This window comes from Pinus tabuliformis, chromosome 8 (assembly GCF_031772625.1).
Source record: "Pinus tabuliformis cultivar Carrire ecotype Pingquan chromosome 8, CPIR1, whole genome shotgun sequence".
NCBI classification, from domain to species: domain Eukaryota; kingdom Viridiplantae; phylum Streptophyta; class Pinopsida; order Pinales; family Pinaceae; genus Pinus; species Pinus tabuliformis.
Window position 1 is genome coordinate 221,003,750 of NC_142294.1, and position 21,892 is coordinate 221,025,641.

At 38.2% G+C, this 21,892-nt stretch overlaps 1 protein-coding gene across 1 annotated transcript in view; it reads right to left on the reverse strand.

Annotated features, from left to right (window-relative positions):
• LOC149234946 (putative methionine--tRNA ligase) overlaps positions 1 to 21,892 on the reverse strand; it is a 361,390-nt gene that overhangs the window by 184,310 nt on the left and 155,188 nt on the right. Inside the window, exons 8-15 of the mRNA XM_089372009.1 lie at positions 13,853 to 13,943; positions 13,424 to 13,530; positions 13,138 to 13,252; positions 12,911 to 13,029; positions 12,707 to 12,772; positions 12,465 to 12,593; positions 12,127 to 12,267; positions 11,867 to 11,987 (exon numbers count right to left, since the gene is read on the reverse strand). Coding sequence (XP_089228135.1) covers positions 11,867 to 11,987; positions 12,127 to 12,267; positions 12,465 to 12,593; positions 12,707 to 12,772; positions 12,911 to 13,029; positions 13,138 to 13,252; positions 13,424 to 13,530; positions 13,853 to 13,943 — 889 coding nt within the window. The remainder of the gene's footprint in view (positions 1 to 11,866; positions 11,988 to 12,126; positions 12,268 to 12,464; positions 12,594 to 12,706; positions 12,773 to 12,910; positions 13,030 to 13,137; positions 13,253 to 13,423; positions 13,531 to 13,852; positions 13,944 to 21,892) is intronic.

Consider the following 21,892-nt stretch of genomic DNA (forward strand, 5'->3'; position numbering starts at 1 on the left):
GAGACTCGGGCGACAGATGCACTATACTGATCATAGTTGATTCAGTATTTTGGATTCTTTTCAGTTGCAGATGTTGCAGTTGCAGCGACAATAGATGAGAGGTAGTTGCAGTGCAGATGCAATGTTGGCAGTAGTATGGCAGTGTCAGTAGCAGCACAGATGCAGTGTATATCAGATTAGCGCAGTGGTTGGTGGGCAGTATGGCCAGACAACAGCAGCGCAACAGGAGATGATGCGGAGACAGGGTGTTGTGGCAAGGTGTGCAACACTAGAACACATTCCTCGCTAAGAGGGAGTGTTAGTTTTTGTAGCATCGAATGTGTTCTAGCCTTGAAATTTTGTGGAGAGGCTAGAATACATGAGATCTCAAAAACCCAGAAATCGTTTCTGGAAATTCCACCTCGAAATGACTTCATTAGATAATTAACCAATTTTTAAATATTTCCCAAGTCTAAATTTAGGGAATATGGTTAATTAATTAATATTAATTAAATCAAGGCGAGAATCATCTAGAAACTCACACGGATCGATCCAGAGATGATCCTAGCCATTGATTATGTTTTAGTCTTGGTCGTTGATGCTCCAACAGAGGATTACAAGAGGTCAATGTGGTGATGGAGAGGACACTCCTGTAGTTTGATTTCTTAGCAGATTGATTTCTTGAATAGCAGCAGTCAATTGTCGGAGAGAGAGACAAAGATTGAAGCAGTGAAAAAGGCGCAGAGACAATGAAGCTGGAGGAGGCATTCCAGATCCAGCGAGTGCATTAGCAAAGAGGTAGAAGAGCCATAGAGAGGCTGACACTAGGGCAATGCAAGAGGCTCTAGAGGCAAGATCAATTTGCTAAGAGAGAGAGACATCTCCAGTTCCAGAGGCCGGGAAGGAGTCCCAAAGTGTCAGAGAAGCATCTTTCCAGCTAGCAGAAGCAGAACGAATTCATCAAAGACCAGTCACAGGCTTGATGTCCAACAAGTTGCGTAGAGCAGCGCAGAGAGTCAAAGGGTCAAATTTCTGAAGGCAAGTTGTGCCGGGAGTTTGCCTGTGGGGTGAAGAAAATTCCTCACTAGATTTTTGCCAGTATTTTTCTTTGTAGGATTGCCATATTTTGGCATCTAGTTGTACTCAGAATTTCACACTGTTGCATAATAATAAAACCCTCAGTTGTTGCATAAGTTTTTCCAAGTTGGGTTTTTCCGAGGACTTTTCGTCCAAAAATAATTGTGTTATTTTTATGTGTGCTAGCATTTCTGAGCTTCCAGCGTTTTATTTTTCCGTAGAATTTTATTTGTGAAGGTTGCAGTGTATTTATTTCAATATTTGTCATAGCAGATAAATTGTGAATTAATTAACAATTAGGAGAAATAATATCAGTTGCTGCAATAAGACTCTGGTTTTCGGAATTTTCACACTCCCATGGGCATGTCCTCCTGCCCCTGCAGCCCTCTGGCACCTAATGCTACGAATGTAGGGATGGTTGACCTGGGTGGTGTGCTAGAGACATGAGGCGCGTTGGGTGGGTTTGCCGCCTAGTGGTGTGAGATGCCCAAGCCCTCACCCAAGTGTACATCTCCCTGAATGCCCTTGCCCTTGTTGTTACTATTGTTCTGCTAACTCATCTCGTCAATACCCCTAGATAAGTCATGGATAGGCTTCAAGAGATGTTGGACAAACCCCTCTTCTTTACTCTATCATTTGGGTTGTCACCCATCGTTGGCCCCTGAACCTCAAGCCCAAGGGTCTTTGTATCAGGAGTAACCTGTAGCTTCCTTTCCCTACTTCTGTAACTTTCCCTCATACACATGATGTTTTGTTTGTTCTCTAGTTCCATAGACTGATGGTTGTTCCCACAGGTTGAGCCAAGACTATGAGCTTTGGTACCACTATAATATCCCTAAGGAAAATTAACAGTGATAAGCAAAGCATGCATAGCAAAAACAACACAAAATTTTCACACAAATTAAACACCCTAAAATGCACCAAAAAATGTGCAAAACTCAACCATTATATTATGATGAAAAGGGGTATGATATAAGCTTGGAATGTAAGCACCTGGGCTTTCCCAAGGTAAGCTAATAAGGCCTAGATGAAGAAATCAGTTGCTTAGCTATTAGGAAGTTGTCCCCTCAAATGCTTTGCGTTGGCCCCTCAGAAACTGTTGGCCTGGCCCTCCTCCGATGCTCAGAAAATTCTGAGAAATTAACCCTGGCCTTCCTACAAATAACCCACCAAAACCTAAAAAGGGTTTGGCCAAATGTTGACCTCCAAAATTTGCCCCAATTTCCAAGCTCCCCTCCAACTGTTGGGAAAATCAGCCCTCTAGAAAATAGCACTACTTGTGGGCTCCAAAATGGCTACAAAACCTAGCAAAATTCCCTCACGGGATCCCCCACAAGTATTAGCTCACACTGGCACCCGAAGTGGCTTCCTCCCAAGCTCCCACATGTGGCACGAAATCCCCTCTACGCACGCCTACGTAGTCACTGTTGATGGCTCACTATGCACAGCAAATTCCCTCAAATTTGTGCTCCACTATCACTCTAAATCCCCAGCAATTTATGGTCCCATTCACCCCTAGAAAGCTCAATGAATTCCCTGCTCAAAAATCAGCTCCCCAAGTGGAGCGTATTTCCCTTTCTGCGCCCAACCTACTGGAAAAACTCCACGAAATGCGTTACCAAACTCCCTGACAGCTCCAAACGTAGTGCATATCACCTCATTGGGTTGGTACTCGAAGTCCACCGAAGGTAGGGTGAGATTCTCGCATCAAATCTCTTGTGCTCAATAGCACTTGCCGACTTGACTCTCAGCTCAAGCATGCTAAGTAAGTGTAAGTGTAAAATGATCAAAAAGTCCCCAAAATGTGGAATGCTCCTCCTATTTGATCTTGGGCCTCGAAATCTCCATGTGGGCCCCACACATCGACCTCCTCATCTCTCTTCCCTCCAAGAATGCGTACTAGCCAAAGAGAGTGTGTTTCCCCTTGGGGTATGTTGACCCTGCCGCCTACACCTACCTACAAGTCAGTGAGAAGAGCCTTCAACCCCACAAGATGTGGTTGGTGGCAGGAAACTAAGAGAAGGGGTTGTCACACTAAATCCCCTCTCTCTCTGTTTAAGCTATCTCCTAATTTAGCTATGGAGGGCGGTCCTTAATATGGAAAACTAAGATAAAAGAAATGTGAGGTTCTAGGAGAGATGTTAAAGTGAAAGTGGATTACTTTTAAGAATTATAAGCAAAATATGATATGAGCAATAAAGATCATTAACATAATAAAACCATAAAACCAATGCCTTAAGATAAATTGTTCAATAGGAATGAAAGATACATTTGCTCAAAACAAAAGTAGAATGCTTCCAAAAATGAAAGCAAAGCAAACCTGAAATTGAGACAAAGACGTTAACACAATAATCGATACAAGATATAAAATGCTTTCAAAATATAATCAATGCCTAATCAAAGCATATAGAGATATCTTGCAAAAGGAAAATGAAACAATGAATGCCAACATAAAATATTCAATAATGACAAGTAAAATGGACAATTGCAAGTGAAATCATAAGATGTATTGGCATGAGATGCACCTATACTAGATTTGAATGCAATTAGTCTTGGTTATTTTTAATCTAAAATGCTTAATCTTAATGAAAAGTCTTCCTCTTGAGCTTTTACCAAAGGGTAAAATTTGGGGTGATTGTAAGAAAGAAGGGGCGAGGGCACGGAGGTGTCATTAACGATACCCGTCCCTTGAGTCTTACGAGCCAGCGTGTGCCTTCATTCCTACAAGAGGACAAACCACCTTCATGACTGCAAGGTCACAACACTTTTACCTTACTTCATACCAAATGGAAGAACTTTCCAAGAAAGTTTTTTTCCCCATACTTTCTATCAACCAAGCTTATGCTTGGAGGTTAATTGAGTTAAAATGCAAACTATGCTAGAATTTGTAAATGATATGCAAGTTTGCTTTGCAAAATTAGGGGAAATTACCTCGAGTAGATGGAAATGCTCACAATGATGTAACTTGAAAATTTTCTCTCAAAGTTGTACAAGACATGTAAAAGTTTGCTTTGCAAAATTAACGGAAATTGCCTCAAGTAGATGGAAATGCTCACAATGATGTAACTTGAAAATTTTCTCTCAAAGTTGTACAAGACATGTAAACATGAGCTTCATAAATAAATGGAATTGCAAATTGCTCCAAGTAAATGTCACAAACCATAAACTTATAGCAATTGAAAATGAGATGAAGCTAAAAAGTGAATTCTTGTTTGTAAAGTATGCTTTGAAAGTAAATGAGAAAAACCACAAATGAGCTTATAATGAGACAAATTGTAAAGAGAGCAAATGTTAGACAACTAAATTAAACTTGCTACATAAATTGAGATACCTGCATGTAAAAAATGAGTTGCTCTAAAGCAAAATATCAACTTATACTTCAAAGAAAAAGGAAGGAAAGGTAAAGCATCAAATGAAACTTGTAGCAAAATTTAACTTAGAAATTGAAATGTGATGATGAAGTTGTGTTAATTTTAGAGCATGCAAAATGAGCTAAAAATGAAAGTTTAAAAAGATGAGATGCCAAAATTAATCCACCCACACAAAATCCTCCTTCTCAATAAGGAGAAAGGATGCCATGGGTAAACCCAAGCTCCCACAAAAAAAAAGACCTTTTATTAAGATATTACAATGGGGTAAAAGCCTCTTAAAGGGTTGTCCAAAAGATGAAGGATTGATCCAGATTTAAATAGGAACGCAATAAAATATAGAGATAACCATAAACACAAATATGCAGCGGAAATAATACTTCATTTCATTACTGTAAAATACGGAAATATGCTTACAACCAGAAATGGAAATAAACCAGCTAGGGCGATGGTAGCTTATCTCTGAGAAGAGATGTGCGGCTACATGCCTCTGAACTGTTCTGAACCTTGTTACAATGAGGCTCGAAGGCCTATTTATTGTTGAGAAACAATGGAAAACCCTTCACATCCCAAAACCTAACCCTAGAAGATGAAACGCCAAATTGTGGGCCCCGTTTGGGTAAATTGGTACATCAATTTCCCGGGGTCGTAACTTTAGCATACGATCTCCATTTGACGCGTACGATAGCTCGTTAGAAAGATCTATCCGAGTACTACCACTTTGGGAGGCAACATGTTGCTCCAGATTCCCAAAAAAACGTCGTTTAGGGCCTCAAAACAGCTCTGGAAGTTCAGGACCCGAAAAACTGCTAAAAATAGTAAATTGTGCTACAATTTAGGAAACTGAAATGACTGAAAGAGACAGTTGTGGGGGTCCAAATCGGATAGGTGGGTGGCCACCAACATCCACCTGGATCATTCCTCCCCCCTTAGGAAGCAATGGTCCCCATTGCGTTGAGTTCATCCCTGAGATGAGGAAGCTTCTGCTGAGCTGGGTCTCTGGTGAGTTGTTCTGCAATCTCTGATGTGTCCAGAAATGGTGGGAAGCATGGTCGACAATGGTCCACATTGATCACTTAGTGCAAGCGAAGGAATGGAGGAATGTTATGCTTCAAAGCATTGTTACCCGTAGCCTTGGTACTGGTGTAAGGACCATGTCGGAGTGGTCTGAGTTTCTAATGGGTTCTGGTAAGGCGTTCTCTCTGCAAATGCAACCAGACTTTGTTGCCCACCTGAAACTTGTGTGGTATCTCTGTGGGTGAGGAGAAGTTGTTCCTGTGTTCTGTCATGACCGTATCCCTTTGCTGCTGCTGCTGCATGGAGGAACCCTTTGCAGGGGTCATGGATGTAGCAATGATCTTCCCCTTACTTTGGGAGTGAACCAGACAGATAAATTTCCTGGTCTGGGAGATGAGCTTGCTGCCTTTCTTAGCAGTGATCAAAGATGTGGCAGTAGGTGGGGCTACCTTTGGTATCCTGTATAATGAATTATTTAAAGAAATAATGACAGCACGAGGCCTTGACTCATACACAGCATGTCGCCTCCACAAGTATGGTTGGCCTAATAATACATCACAAACATCCAGAGGTGTAACATCACACAATACCTCGTCTGTGAAGGGCTTGATGCTGTAGGGAAGGCGGCACTGCTGGCGAACTTTGAGATCTCGTCCTTCGTGAAGCCACCCGATACTGTACAACTGCGGGTGCGGTGTAGTCGGTAGGCCCAACCGCTTCACAACCTCTGCTGAAATGAGGTTCTTTTGGCTGCCACTGTCGACAATGAATTGTAGCGGCGAACCCTTCACCCACATTTGTGAGTGGAAAAGGCGCTCCCCCTCTTCTGGGTCTTCGGGCTCATTCTTCTGGATCTTGGAAATGGCAACAGTGGCACTGGGATCCGCATCAATGATCTGCTTCCCTTTGCCATTCCCCTTGTCAGGTTCTGGCTCAAGGTCAGAACATGCATCTGATTCGGAAGCCTTCAACTTGGCCACCAGCGACTGCTTGGTCCGACACTCACTTGTGTTATGAGTGGGACTCTTGTGGAACTCACACCACTTTCCTGTGTCCTTCTTCGGCTTCATGGTGTTGTTCTTTTCTTGCGGCTTCGACGGTTGTCTTGGGTCACCCCGCCTTGGCTTTGTCCTTTGGGCTTTGGATTTGGAGATCCAAAGTCTCGCTTCTTCTGTTTGAACTTTTGCTCAATTTTGACAGCGTATCGGTATGATGTGCTGAGTGAGAAGATGTTCAAGAACCCCCATCTCTTCCTGGATGTATCTGTGTAGGCAGCCGCGGTATTTGAGTACCAAATGTAGCTCAAAATCTTTGATACCCAACTGTGTGCGAAGGGTATGAAAAATGTTTGTGAATTCCGGCACATCTTGGTCTCGTCCCTGCTGCAGTGTGGTCCATTTGATGTATTTGTCCTCATAGCTTCCGACAGGGTAGTACTGCTCCTTGATGGCATCCAGGAAGTCATTCCAAGTGGGTGCGGCTAAAAATAATGAGCCTGTACTTTCATCTTCTGCTCGCAGTAGGTTTCCCACCAGTCCTTGACATGGGGGGCTGCTTTGAGAAGAGCGAAAACAATCTTTTCCCGACTTGAAAATTCATGAACATAAAAATACCCATCTAGCAGATTTAACCATTTATCTACGGCATCTGTGTCTATTTGACCCTCGAAGATGGGGATTTCAAAATTAACTTGTACCTTAAACGGTGTGGCGTTTCCAGAGTAGCTGTTGGAAGCCGATGTGTCGACTCTGGGTAGCCGCTGAAGGATCTGCGCAAAGCTATCCATCATCGCGTTCCTTTGCCGCTCAAGCGCTTCTTCGAGCAATATTTTGATAGGATCTCCTACCCCCTCATCTTTCTTCTCATCCGCCATGGGAGGCCGTCGAGATTTGCGAGGCTGGTCTTGCAAAGATTCGACCAGTTCAAGTCCTAACTCCTTATATCCCGACCTCGTTGGGGACATGCAAATAAAAACAGAGAAAAAGCAGACTGCTCTGATACCACTGATCCGGATTTAAACAGGAACACAATAAATACAGAGATAACCATAAACACAAAGATGCAGCGGAAATAATACTTCATTTCATTACTGTAAAATACGGAAATATGCTTACAACCAGAAATGGAAATAAACCAGCTAGGGCGATGTTAGCTTATCTCTGAGAAGAGATGTGCGGCTACATGCCTCTGAACTGTTCCGAACCTTTGTTACAATGAGGCTCGAAGGCCTATTTAGTGTTGAGAAACAATGGAAAACCCTTCACATCCCAAAAGCTAACCCTAGAAGATGAAATGCCAAATTGTGGGCCCCGTTTGGGTAAATTGGTACATCAATTTCCCGGGGTCGTAACTTTGGCATACAATCTCCGTTTGACGCGTACGATAGCTCGTTAGAAAGATCTATCTGAGTACTACCACTTTGGGAGGCAACATCAGTCCATTGCCCATGTTGCCCCAGATTCCCAAAAAAACGTCGTTTAGGGCCTCAAAACGGCTCCGGAAGTTCAGGACCCGAAAAACTGCTAAAAATAGTAAACTGTGCTACAATTTAGGAAACTAAAATGACTAAAAGAGACAGTTGTGGGGGTCCAAATGGGATAGGTGGGTGGCCACCAACATCCACCTGGATCAAGGATATTTGTACAAGATGAGAGCTAGAAATAGCTAAAATATCCCTCCAAACTATAGCAACTTCAAAGGGCAATGAAGTCCTTTTAAAATCAGAAAATTACAAGCTCTCAAAGGCCCACGGTCTAGCCTTTTTTGCAGCTCCTTCTAATGTCCACGGCCTCCTTAGAATAAATCTCGAGTGCTTGAAAGGTTCTACAAGAAAGATAGAGTTTTCAATGGTCTTTCCAAGGCACTTGTTGTCAAAACTCCAACTATGGGCTGCAAAACCAAAACAAAATTAGTGTAGAACGCATATAAAATGAACAAGTATGATACAAAATAATGTACAAAATCAAATCAAGTGATGGGAGTGAAGTTTGAACCCCATCACTTGCCTAGGTTGGAAAATGTTCTTAAATAGCTAAATAAATCAATGAAAGCACAATTTTTTAAAAGAGATTTAAATTTAGAAGTATTTGCTTGTACACAAACTATGTCCAAGAAAAATCTCTACAAGAAACCACTTCATAAGATAAAACTATGGAAATTCAAAGAACCAATGAGAGCTCTTTGGAGAATGTGTCAACAGTGGTTTGGTCTCTCCAAAGACTTCCCCTCACACTTGATATTTGAATCCCAACAAGATTTTCTTCTACAAAACTTCAATCAAACATTAGTCCCATATAGATTTAGCAAATAAGCAATGATAAGAAAACTCTAGAAATTTATTGGAAAATAACTAGAGATTTCCACACCTAGAGCATACTCCTAAATCAATTGCCAATGCAAGATAGTTTTACATTAACAAATCTACAAGAGCATATGGAAATAAAATAAATCAAAGCATGAGCAAAGGAAATTATACCAATAGTGAGTCAATCATCATACTCCAAAAAAACAACAACTCATGAATGAACCCCAAAGTATTTTATTGCAATTGAGAACAAGTGTACATAAGAGCAGAGCTTTCCCAAGTGCAATAGCTCGTAGACATGATACCAATATGAGAGCCCATGGCTCTATTATATAGAGAGTTGGGAGCAAATCCCAATGTAGAATGACAGTGACAAATGGCATTGGCACCAATCCAAGGGTAAAGAGATTAAACAAGTAGCATGAGGTGACAATCCCAAAGAGAAATCGAATTTGTTGAATGGAGCTCCAATGCCAAGTGTAAAAATCGAATTCTGGCAAGTCATCATTTTATTCTTCCCTTATGTGCCAAATTCACAAGTGTAGATGGCTGGTAACCCATGTGGGGACAATTTTCTACAAAAATCTCCACCAAATGTTCTCCCAAATCCTCCCAAATGTGTATTAACTTCACAAATTCGAATTTCCAAATAAGCATCTTTCTCATTTAATGCCAGAAATTTGATTTTATTTGAGCACATGTCTTTTACTTGATTTTAGAAGTCCAAATCACCTCAGGACTTCACTTTAACTCCCCCATAATTTTCCACCTCATTTCCACAACATTTAGCATGTGTCAACATTTATTTTTCTCCATTTGTTTAATTTATGACTTAATTAATTGCCAGATTTCCACTAAATTTAGGAAAAGTGGGTTTTGAGGGTTCAAAACACATTTTTAACCCCTCAAAATGTGTCATAGTAGAAATTTAAGGGTGAAAGGTGCAAATTTCATTACTCATACCCCATACAACTTCTCTATACATCACTTATTATATTACAAATACAATTTTTATTGTAATTTCCGTAACACGGAAAATCTAAAAAATTAAAAAACGACTACCTAAACTTAATCAAATTCCACGAAAATTTCCGCATGATCTAGTATGGTAATATTAATATACATTGACTCTAGACGCTCAGATGTGTTAGGGGTTCAACCTTCAAATCGTCACCTCGGCTTTGGGGTTAAAAGTGAGTGAAAAAACATAGAAAATTATTCGTTTCTGAAAAAAAAAAAAAGGAATAATTAACCAAATAAAAAAAACACTCCAAGGTGTACTCATTTGTTGATCAAGTCCCGACATCCTAGGTCTGTTACAGACTCAAAAATCATCATTACTAATATCACTTATTACAATTCCCCACAGGGTGTGGAATCTAGGTACAAGAAAGATGATCAAAAATAGAAGTAGAGTTTAAAAACTCTATTGACTGATGATATCTGATGGTACAAGTGTCCTTTAGATCATCATTGGGTATGGAGTCTTCATATAATCATCAGATGCCACTCTAGTGGTCAAGAAGGTGGCCCCCACCATCCACTAGCAATTCAATTTTTCCCCTTTTTCCTTATGTTGGAGTCTTCCTCTAGCCCAAAATTACAAGCGGGGCCCCACAACCCACTTTTCCTAAGTAGTAACCCAAAATTTGACAAAAATGACAAAAATTGAGATTTCCCTTAGCAACATTGCTAAGTAGGAATATCACAATGCAGTTGTTTCACACTGATGCATTATGCAAGTGCCTTTTGCTTCATATATTGCTTCTTGAGAATTCAACCGTTCTGAATTCTGTAATTTGAATAATCAAAATGGATGTACCGCTGAACAAAACTTATCATGCACTAAGTTGCACTGAAACGGATACGGGAACAGATACGGATACGAGGTTTGAAACGGATACGACAAATTTTCAAAATATGAGGATACGATACGGCAAGGAAATGACATGCATAGATATATATATATATATATATATATATATATATATATACATATATGTATATATGTATATATATATATATATATATATATATCATATTACCATTCATCTTTTAGAATCTAGAATCTAGAATCTATATCTAAAAATGCATAGTCATCGTCATGAATTCAACATAAACAAATCATCATCATCAATTCAGCATAAAAATTGTCATCATCATTAGTGATTATTATAACATTCAACATATTATCATCATCATTAATAATGTAATCAGAAATGCAACAGCCTTTGTCCTTTCGGGTCCAACTCCTTCAAAGAACGTGTCATGCATGGCAGATGATATCTATCTTCCTTGCATGACAATTAAAAGGCCCATGGGATCATTGGGATATTCCATCAAGACCTATCTGAACATTTCAATCTTCTCAATGTCAGCTTGGTCTTGTGACTATATGCAGGCACAAGATTGGCTAGAGAAGATTTCTTACATTGGAGGGATTTATGAAATCAAAAGCAAAATCAATGACAATTAACAAAACCTTAACCAAAATGAAAATTAATCGCTCAAATAAATCTCTTTACGAAGACATTCATCGAACCCCTTTATTTGCATTTTTGAACATCTATCTTTTTCTAAGTAAGAATTTTTTATAAATATATGGAGTGTTGTTGTTTCTAAAGATTTAGAAAAGATTTTATGAGACTCTGTTTATAGTGAGTTTATTTGCAAATCTGATTTCTTCATTTTTATTATTTATTTATAGCTATGCAAATTTTCAAGCTTTTTAACATTTTAAGGGTGGATTCTGATCACAATTTTCGTGGATCCGTTTTACCGGAAACGGATCCAAAAAAATTTAAATCCCTTGGAAACGTATCCAATTCCAAATCTAAAGTTTCCGATTTTTTGAAACGGCACAAAAACGTTTTTACAGTGTTTCGGACAAGAATCGTATCCGTTTATGTATCGGAAATGGGGATCCGCGTTTCTGGGAAATTCTTCAGGAGTTTCCGGTAACTTAGATCATGCAGTGTATGACAGGAAGGATAAGCTTCAAATGTCTCCATAGAAGCAAGGTCAAAATACCAATCATAAAACTTTCAAAAATTATTAGCAGCTACAAAATGTCCTTCCTAGACCCATCATAACAATATGTTTACATAGAGAAAAGTTTAACCTGAAATTGTTGATCTTTTGATTTGTTCTGCAACTTCTACTGCTTCAGCTTCAGCCCTCTCAATCCTATCAGCTTGACTACCAGAAAACTTTATTCTGTAGTCGCTGACCTCCTCATCTTTCTATAGCAAAAAACAAACTCAGTCACTAATTAAAAACGACTATTCCATTCAAGACAGCCTTTTAATTCAAAATTTTAGCCATTGGATTGGATTTCGAGGGATGTGCACATCGAAGAATTCTCAAATTCTACAACAATACCATTTCTGAAAATAATGGTTCCGGCTTGCCAATCTTGTGACCAGCAGGTACAATGTTCCAAGGCTTCCCAGCCTGTTCAACGTCACCTTTCTCATCACAAAGCGACAATGTTTCACATGGCAGATTGAGCTGCCCCAGCACCTGTAAAAGCATTCGAGTCACAGACCTCACTCAACAAAAGCAAAAGCTCTATGGTAATTATAAAGAAAGGATGATTAAAAATTTAAAACCCAACCTGACATGAAAAGATTCAATAAATAACAGATATTATCATTAAATTTATTGAAACATTACATACACCTGGCAATTTCCAAGCTCGAACAGGATTCAGTACCTACCTTATGAGAAAAGGAAGGCATAAAAGGTTCCAATAAAGTTGCCAAGAGATGTACAAGGCCAGTTGAAGTCTTCACTACAATGGCACATGCAGCTGGGTCGTCCTTGTAAAGCTTCCAAAATTGACTATCCTATATATTATAACAATATTCTGTGTCTTAACTTTAATTGCATACTACATCCCAATGACCATAAGAAAAGCAATTGAAACCTAAATACTAAACAGAAAGGATGGGGAGAATACTTGTAGGTAACCATTCCCTTCACTGGATATGCTCATTGCTGTTTTCAAGCCTTGTTTAAGTTTAACCTGATTGTAAAAAGCAGCAAGAATTAGTTATGCGGTCCATAAGGCCAAGTTCTACAAGAAAATATTGTCCTTCCGTACATTAATTCATAAATAGGTATGCATTAAGACGTTCAAGTTCAAACAGAAAAATCCAATTACTTTCTCCATCGCTTCAACATATTGCTCAACTAATCTACCAACTCTCTCCCCCAGATCAGCAGTTAGCTTATGTGCCTCTGCACCTGGGGCATCTGGGACAATAGACCCATAACCTTCACCTGCATGTTAAAATCTTCCATTATGACACATCATACATCCCAGCTGTGCAGCATAAAGAAAAACTTATATAACTAATTCAACACTAACACAATAGAATCAATACTGACCTGAAGGTTTTGCAAGAAAACTCAAGGAACGATGAACAAAGTTGCCTAAATTCTTTAGCAATTCACTATTTTGTTTTGCTTGCAGATCTGCCCATGCGAAAAGTGTATCTGATACCTAGAGCTTAATAATAAGTGATTAGAACATTTAGTTATCACAAACATGTTTTACATTGCAAACTGGACAGTATTGTTCACTATATATAAAAGCAGAAATCCATGCATACAGATGTCTGCAAACTCAGGCTTTCTCCAAACCTAGGGAGCAATTTAAGTTTATAAAGGTCACCTCGGGTCTATTTGTCAGCAAATAGTACCGCCAGACCTCCACAGGAATACTTGTGTTTTTAGCATCATTCCCAAACACGCCGATCCCTTTGCTTTTAGAAAATTTACCTGCAACCATAAATTAGGGATTTAGTATGAAGTAAAACAATAAGTGTTCTTACTCGATGACAGAAGAAGCAGAATATAAAAGCAGTTGTAAAACGATATCGAATTATATGGGTTAATGACTCAATTCCATGTCATCCCTGAAGCCTTATATTCATATTTGCTAAAAGACTCTATACCTCTTCAAACAACTGTCTAGTAAAATCCTATATTCAACAAAGAGACAGAGAATAATTGTTCTTCTATAACCGAAATGACAAAATGTAAAGGACAAATAACATCAGAAACATATATTATATCCGAACAGTATCAGTGTACAACTAACCTGCTTCATAATTTAAGTATTCAGTAACACTAATTGTCTTCATCAAAGTCCAATTTTCACCTGTTCCAAGGAGTGTAGAAGGAAACATGACCTGTGTAATGAACATGGACTGGTCTAAGATTTCAAGTATAAAATTGCATCAAAATCAAATTGTTAAAAACAAACTAGATACCATTTCAGATGCATGATGATCATTGATAACAGAAGAACTAAAATGAAGAGCCTTTGTAGTCTATAAACTGCACATCATCACAAAATTTCATACACATCATCCCTAATATTCAGCAGAAAGACAAGACATTTTGACAATAACAAAGCAATTTGAAAATGTGTCCAATCCACCCCAAAATAAACCATCAAAGGTCTTGTGATCAAATCAACCTTTTTACCCATATGGACAAGTATAAAGCTCAACCAACAAACCTCTGAAAGAATAAATTCAGTATAATATCCCTCGAAACATTCGATATTTTTTGTAAAGAAGATGAAGAACTGAATTAAAAGCAGAATTCAATCCTTGAACGACAGCCAAGATCCCTGAAAGCTAGGAACCCTCAGGTCTGATGGGCAATCTAAACAAACACAGGCCAAGCAAGAGCACAAATAGGAAACATAATATAGCGTGGGATTGGGAACAGCTTCCAACAGCATTGCAGAAATCAGTTCTGCTATGAAAGGCTTAAATATGGTGATTGAACATACAGCAAGCTTATGATGCAAGGAAACTAATTTAATCATAGGAAACTATAGAAACTCCCATTTCCAGATTATAAAGCATCTTTCAGAGAAAAAGAAAGTTTGATGAGCGTGTTCTCAGCCTTGCACTATCACATTACTAGGGAATTAATACCTTAGCATACAGACTTGCATAAGTCAAATTGCAGAGGTCATAATACAAATACCCAAAAAAAATCATAGCCACATTACAACCCCATGTTACCTTTTCATAGCCATTTTGGATACTACTAGGTCGTTCCCCATATATTAGGTAGGGTTTAACTGGCCCAATTTTCAACTCAGAAACATATGTTAGTTGTTTTAAGTTTTACCACCCATACCACCCCCAACAAATGGAAATAATGTGGTGCAAATTCGCAGCATGACACTATCAAGCAATTTACAATTCTGCTACAATTATTCTACAGTTTTTTTTGTGCTGAATTCCCTATTTTCTCTTCAATTAATTTAAATATATGTTGAAGTGCCATGGACTTTAACAGATATAGTAATTGAGGATAAATGATAATGTAAAGGATCAAACTTGACAATCTCTAAAGAGAACAATTAACATATCAAAATATGAGTTTGGCAAAGGTCTAATCTAGGTCCAAATAATTTTCTTGTATGGTACTTGGGAACTATGTTGACTGCCTTAGGCCATGGTATTCACCATAACAACATACACACATTATGGTCTTGTTACTGATCCAACTAGCAGGGTTGTAAAGGTCTGTACAATCTGCTAGGATGGGCATACACAGGGTAAGGGCCCACCGTCACCTCAGCCTAAACCCCCGCTCTTTAGGCCCAACTTCTTCCAAAAGGCGAAGGGAGGATTCCCTCTTTGTACCCTAACCACTAAAACTAAGACTAGTGCCTTAATTGGGGTCAAAGATGAGGTGAAAGGGCTAATTAATGATTACGGGGCTGTCCTACTGATTTATGTATGTAAATCTGCAACAAAAAACGAAAATCAGGAAAACACTACACCAAAGTGCATTAACATATAGCATATAAGTACTCAAAATTGATGTACAAAACATGTACTAACCAGATAGGAAGTTATTTTTAAGTTTGAATCACTGGTTAGAGGGGTTATAGAAAAATATGCTCGCTGCCTTGTAACTGCATACTGCAGAGTATTCAGTAAATTGCATTGTTGCTCAACCAATTTCCCTTTAACATACCACCCAATGAATGCCAAAGCACTCTTAGATCACATATCTAGGGATGGGGAAGTTGAAAGGTGTTGATTTGACCTTAAAAAAATCACTTCCAAGCATTGGATACCTTAATTGGGGTCAAAGATGAGGTGAAAGGGCTAATTAATGATTACGGGGCTGTCCTACTGATTTATGTATGCAAATCTGCAACAAAAAACGAAAATCAGGAAAACACTACACCAAAGTGCATTAACATATAGCATATAAGTACTCAAAATTGATGTACAAAACATGTACTAACCAGATAGGAAGTTATTTTTAAGTTTGAATCACTGGTTAGAGGGGTTATAGAAAAAATATGCTCGCTGCCTTGTAACTGCATACTGCAGAGTATTCAGTAAATTGCATTGTTGCTCAACCAATTTCCCTTTAACATACCACCCAATGAATGCCAAAGCACTCTTAGATCACATATCTAGGGATGGGGAAGTTGAAAGGTGTTGATTTGACCTTGAAAAAATCACTTCCAAGCATTGGATGCAAAACATATCAATTTCTGTTGTTTCAGGATCTAATATCATTGGGTATTATGCGCAGAAAAATTCCAACAAAATATAGTAAATTGAAATTAGCTGAAAAGCTTATGTTTTTTACTCTAAATTGATAAGAGAGCAATGGAAATTATAACTAGAGTCTAAATACAAGATCTCAACAAAGTGCTTACTTTGTACAAGCAAGGAATCTTGAAAATATGCAGATTTCATCTATAACAACCACTAGAACGCTCAGATCTGCAAAAAAACACTTGATACAGGGGGTAAAAAATATGCAAAATTAACCTAAATTTTTTGTATCAAAACCTTGGCTAAAATAATCTTCAATTTTAACAATCCAAGGTAACTAGACTTGTTTTGAGAAAATACTCGAAAAAAACATCAGGTAAAATATATAAACTGAAACAAAAAATAAAATTATGTTTGAGTTTTTTGAACAAACCAGTTATTGGAAATTCTTATCTTGTGCCCCAATAACTTACCTCGAGAGCTAGGTTGTGAAACACACCCCTCTCTAAGTTTGTTTTGCACTTAATCAGGGAAGTAGGATTGATCGACAAGAGAAATTGCTCCCACTTTGTTAATTATTGTAGCATCGGATGTGTTCTAGCCACGAAATTTGGTGGAGAGGCTAAAATACATGAGATCTCCAAAACCTAGAAATCATTTCTGGAAATTCCACCTAGAGATGACTTAATTAGATTATTAGTTGATTTTTAAATATTTCCTAAGTCTAAACATAGGGAATATGGTTAGTTAATCAGAATTAATTAAGTCAAGGTGAAAATAGTCTAGAAACTCACACAGATCGGTTCAAAAATGATTTGAGTTGTCGATTAAGATTTAATCTTGGTCGTTGGAGTCCCAACAGGAAGATATAGGAAGGAATCGATGTGGTGATGGAGAACACACTTTTGTAGTTCAATTTCCTTGGCAGATCAATTTCTAGAGAGCAGCAGCAGTTGTCAGAGAGCCAAAGATCAAATCAGATACAGTGATCCGAAGGAAGTTTTCCAAATCCGGAGAGGCAGCAACAAGGAGGCCTACTTATTCCCAATGAGGCAGCGCAGAGGACTATGCAGTTGCTCTAGAACACTTGGTTTGTTCACTCACGTTCACAATGCTCATAAAGATTGATATTTTTTTAAACATATATATATATATATATATAAATTTTATTCAATAATGGATGATGGTTTAGAAGGCTAGGGCAGTTCTCCTTTACAAGAGTTGACTGGCCACGAGCCCAAAAGACACGTCCCTTTGGACTAATGCCCTTTCAAACTAATTGAGTAACTTAGCTTAATTTAAATTATTAACTTAATTACTAATGATATTTATTTATTAGTATTTTATCATTTTAATATATATATATGTGTGTGTGTGTGTGTGTGTGTGTGAAATATTTAATTCATAACATTGTCTCTCCCTTAAAAATGCTTTGTCCTCAAAGCATAGGCAACATTGAGTGTTCCTGAAGAAAACGTTTTGTCTCCCATGATGAGTCTTCCTATGGTAGTTTTTCCATTTGATAAGGTACTCCTTAATAGTCTTGGATGGTAGCACCTTCTCTCTGGTGGCAAGTATGCCTTCAGGTTCTAAGATGATCATTCCTACTTCATCAATCTCAGGTATCTCTATTTGAGTTGTTTGATTTTGCCTCGGTACTTTTTTTAGACTTGATACATGGAATGTGTTGTGGATTCGACACTTGTCAATAACTTCAGTCCATAAGCCACGCTACTTATTTTTTTGATTATTTGGTATGGTCAATATTAAATAATATTTAGGAGATAACTTATTTTTCCCTTGTTGTTTTAATTATATCTACTTATAGGGCTGAAGTCTAACAAAGACCCAATCTCCTTCTTCGAACTCTCTTTCAGTGCAGTGCTGGTCGGCTTGTTGCTTCATTCTATTATGTGCCACTGTTAGATTTTCTTTGAATAGGTTAAAATTTCTTTGGTTTTCTTCTAAGTGGTCCTTTACTGCTTGTACTTTAGAATCGTGTACCAAAAAATCCTTCCACCTGGGTGGTTCATAGCCATATAGGGCTTGGAAAGGAGTCATTTTAACTGAAGTATGGTAGGTGGTATTGTACAACCATTCTGCCAAGTGTAGCCATTGAGACCATTTGTTTTGTTTGGCGGTGACGAAACAATGGAGATATGTTTCCAAACATATATTTACAACTTCAGTTTGACCATCTGTTTTGGGGTGAGAAGCCGAACTCATGTTGAGAGATGTTCCTACTTGGTGGCATAAATCTTTCCAAAAATTGCCTCTAAATTTTGTGTCTCTATCACCGACAATGCCCTTGGGAAAACAATGTAGTATGTAAATGTTTTTACAAAACACTTCCACAATTTGCTTAGTTGTGTCAGTTTTTTTGATTGCCATGAAGTGGGCATATTCAGTGAGTCTGTTGACTACGATGAATATCTTGTCCTTACCATCAAACATAGGTAGTCCTTCAATGAAATCCATTGAGATTTCCTCCCATTTTTTATTGGGAATATGTAATAGGTGTAGTAAAACTAGGGGTTGGTATATTTTCACTCTTATTTCTCTAACAAACATCACATTCCGTGACATATTTTTGGATTTCCTTACTCGTACCCTTCCAATAGAATGATTGTCGGATGTTGTAGTAAGTTTTGAAGAATTTGACATGCCCAACGACAGGAGAACTGTGAGATTCGCTTGGAATTTTCATTCTAAATTTGGATGATGGGATTAGGTAAATTCTACGTTTGTACCATAATATGCCATTTTTTCCATTCAAAATTGGCATATTGACTGATATTCTCAATCATAGAGCCACAATCCAAATCTTTGGCATACTCAGCTTGTATTTCGTCTAACCAGTCAGGAACAACCACCAAAGCAACGCATGTTGGGTTGTCATCATCCTTCCGTGAGAGTGCATCAGCTACGACATTTTCCTTTCCTTTTTCATGTTGTATTTCTAGGTCAAATGCTGAAATTTTCTCCATCCAGTTTTGTTGTTCCATTAACAATATTTTTTGTTGAAGTAGGAATTGAAGACTATTATGATCAGATTGGATTGAGAACTTACTTCCAAGCAGGTACTATCGCCATTTAGTTAAAGCATGTATGATGGCAAGCATTTCCTTTTGGTAAGTTGATTTCAAGCTTTCCCATTTGTTAAGCTTCCTACTCTCGAACGCTATACGGTGGTTGTTTTGCATTAATACTGCTCCAATTCCGAACCCTGAAGCATCACATGCGACTATGAATGGTTTGGAGAAGTTTGGAGTTTCTAGTACCAGTGTGGTTGACATCACTTCTTTTAGATTTTCAAAGTATTTGCCTGCCTGGTTATTCCATTGAAAAGAGTTCATTTTTAACAAGTTGGTCAGGGGCGCCGTCAAATGTGCATAGTTTTTTCTGAATCTTCTGTAATACCCAGTTAAACCTAGAAATCCTCTTAGTTTTGATATGTTCTTGGGTTTGGGCCATTCTTTAATTGCTTTGATTTTGTTGGGGTCCACTTTGACTCCTTCCCTGGATATAACGTGTCCCAGGTATTCAACTTCTCTTTGCCCAAAGGTACATTTTGATAACTTGGCATAAAATTGATTCTTCTCTAATATGAAAAGTACTTCCTCTAGATGCTTGAGGTGCTCCTTCCACGTCTTACTGTAAACGAGAATATCGTCGAAGAAGACTAATACAAATTTTCGCAAGTATGGATGGAAGAGTTCATTCATGGTTGCTTGGAAGGTGGTTGGCGCATTTGTTAAACCAAATGGCATTACCTTAAACTCATAGTGTCCTTCGTGAGTTCTAAATGCAGTCTTTTTGACATCTTCTAATCTCACTCAAATTTGATAGTAACCTGATCTCAAATCTAATTTTGAGAAATATTTTGCACCATGGAGCTCGTTTAGCATCTCATAAGTGAATGGAATCAAAAATTTATGTTTAATAGTAATTTTGTTTAATCCTCTGTAATCTATACACAACCGGAAAGACCCATTTTTCTTCCTGACCAATACTACTGGTGCAGCGTATGGGCTTCTACTTTTCGTAATGACTCCATGCTTTAACAGATCTTGTATTAATCATTCTATTTTTGTTTTATGATGATGGGGGTAACGATATGGCTTTACATTTACTGGTGATGAATCTGGTTTGACTTCAAGGATATGTTCAATTTTCCTTTCAGGAGGCAATTTCATCGGTAGATCTTGAGAAAACTTCTCATATTTCTGGATTAGGAATGAAACTTCAGATTGTTGGTGAACCCCTTCAAACGATACTAACTCTAACTGTTGAGCAACGAATAGTGGGGCTCCCTTACGAATAAGATTTTTCATTTGCTAAGCAGAAATGACTTGGGTAGGTGGGGCTTGTAACCTGAACAACTTATACTTCCTTCCATCCATTTTGAACTTAATGAATTGTTTTTTGTGCTTTGTCGAATACGTCCCTAGTGTTTGCAACCATTGTACTCCTAAGACGACGTCTACTCCTTGTAAAGAGACCGTATAAAAACTGGACTCCATTTCGTATTCATTCAGTTGCATTTTAACTTTATGGCACTTTCATACTCCATCTATTCATTTCCCATATGCCACCAAAACTTTTAAATCTGCTACGAGGTAGGCAACAATGTTCAGTCTTTTTGCGATATTGACATCTATAAAGTTGTGCGTACTTCCTAAATCTATTAAAACGATAACGTTTTGTTTCTTGATATGTCCTTTAAGCTTTAGTGTTTGTGGTTGAGCTATCCCTGTGATGACTTCCAAGAAATTCGCGGCATATTCTCTTCTTCTGGATCTGGATTAGGAGTCTCATTTTCTTCATTGTTTTCTTCATCGAAGCTATCTTCTGAAGATTCTTTTTCTTGTTATGCTTCGCAGTTGTAAAGTTTTTGCGTAGCGTATTTGTGCCCTGGAGAATATTTGTCTCCACATGTCCAACACTTTCCATCCCTTTTTCTTTCAACATTTGACTGTTGTTTTCCTCCACTGCGCATTGGTGGTGGAATGTACTTACTAGTGTTTTCTAAAGACAATTTACTTGACTTTCCTTTTGAGTAGTTGTTTGATTTTTCATTACCAGCATATGGTGCTTTGTGGAGTTTATATTTTTCGCTCAATAATTATCGTTACATGTCTAGCTTCTTCAATGGTTTGGGGTTTATATAGTTTTAATTCTTCTCGAATATAATCCTTGAGGCCACATTGATACATTTTTAGCCGCTCTTCATCTTAGAATCCCCTTTTCCTTATAGCTAATACTTCCCACTCGTGGGTGTATTCACTTACCGATCCTTTTTGTTTGAGTTGAACGAATTTTTTGTAAACATCGTTTTCTTCCTCGCCGTGAAACCTTTTTAGCAAGGCGTTTTTTAAATTTTCCCAATTGAACGAGCGAGCTACACATTTGTTGGACATCATAGGAACCAAACATATGCTTCTGCATCCAGGTTGTTGAATGCGGTCATGACCTTCTCTTGTTCACCTATTGGCAGGTTTGCTCCGGAAATGGAGTCCATTTTATTTACCCATACAATGGCGCCTTTATGGTCCTTACCATCGTACTTAGGTAATTCTCTTTTAATTTTAAGG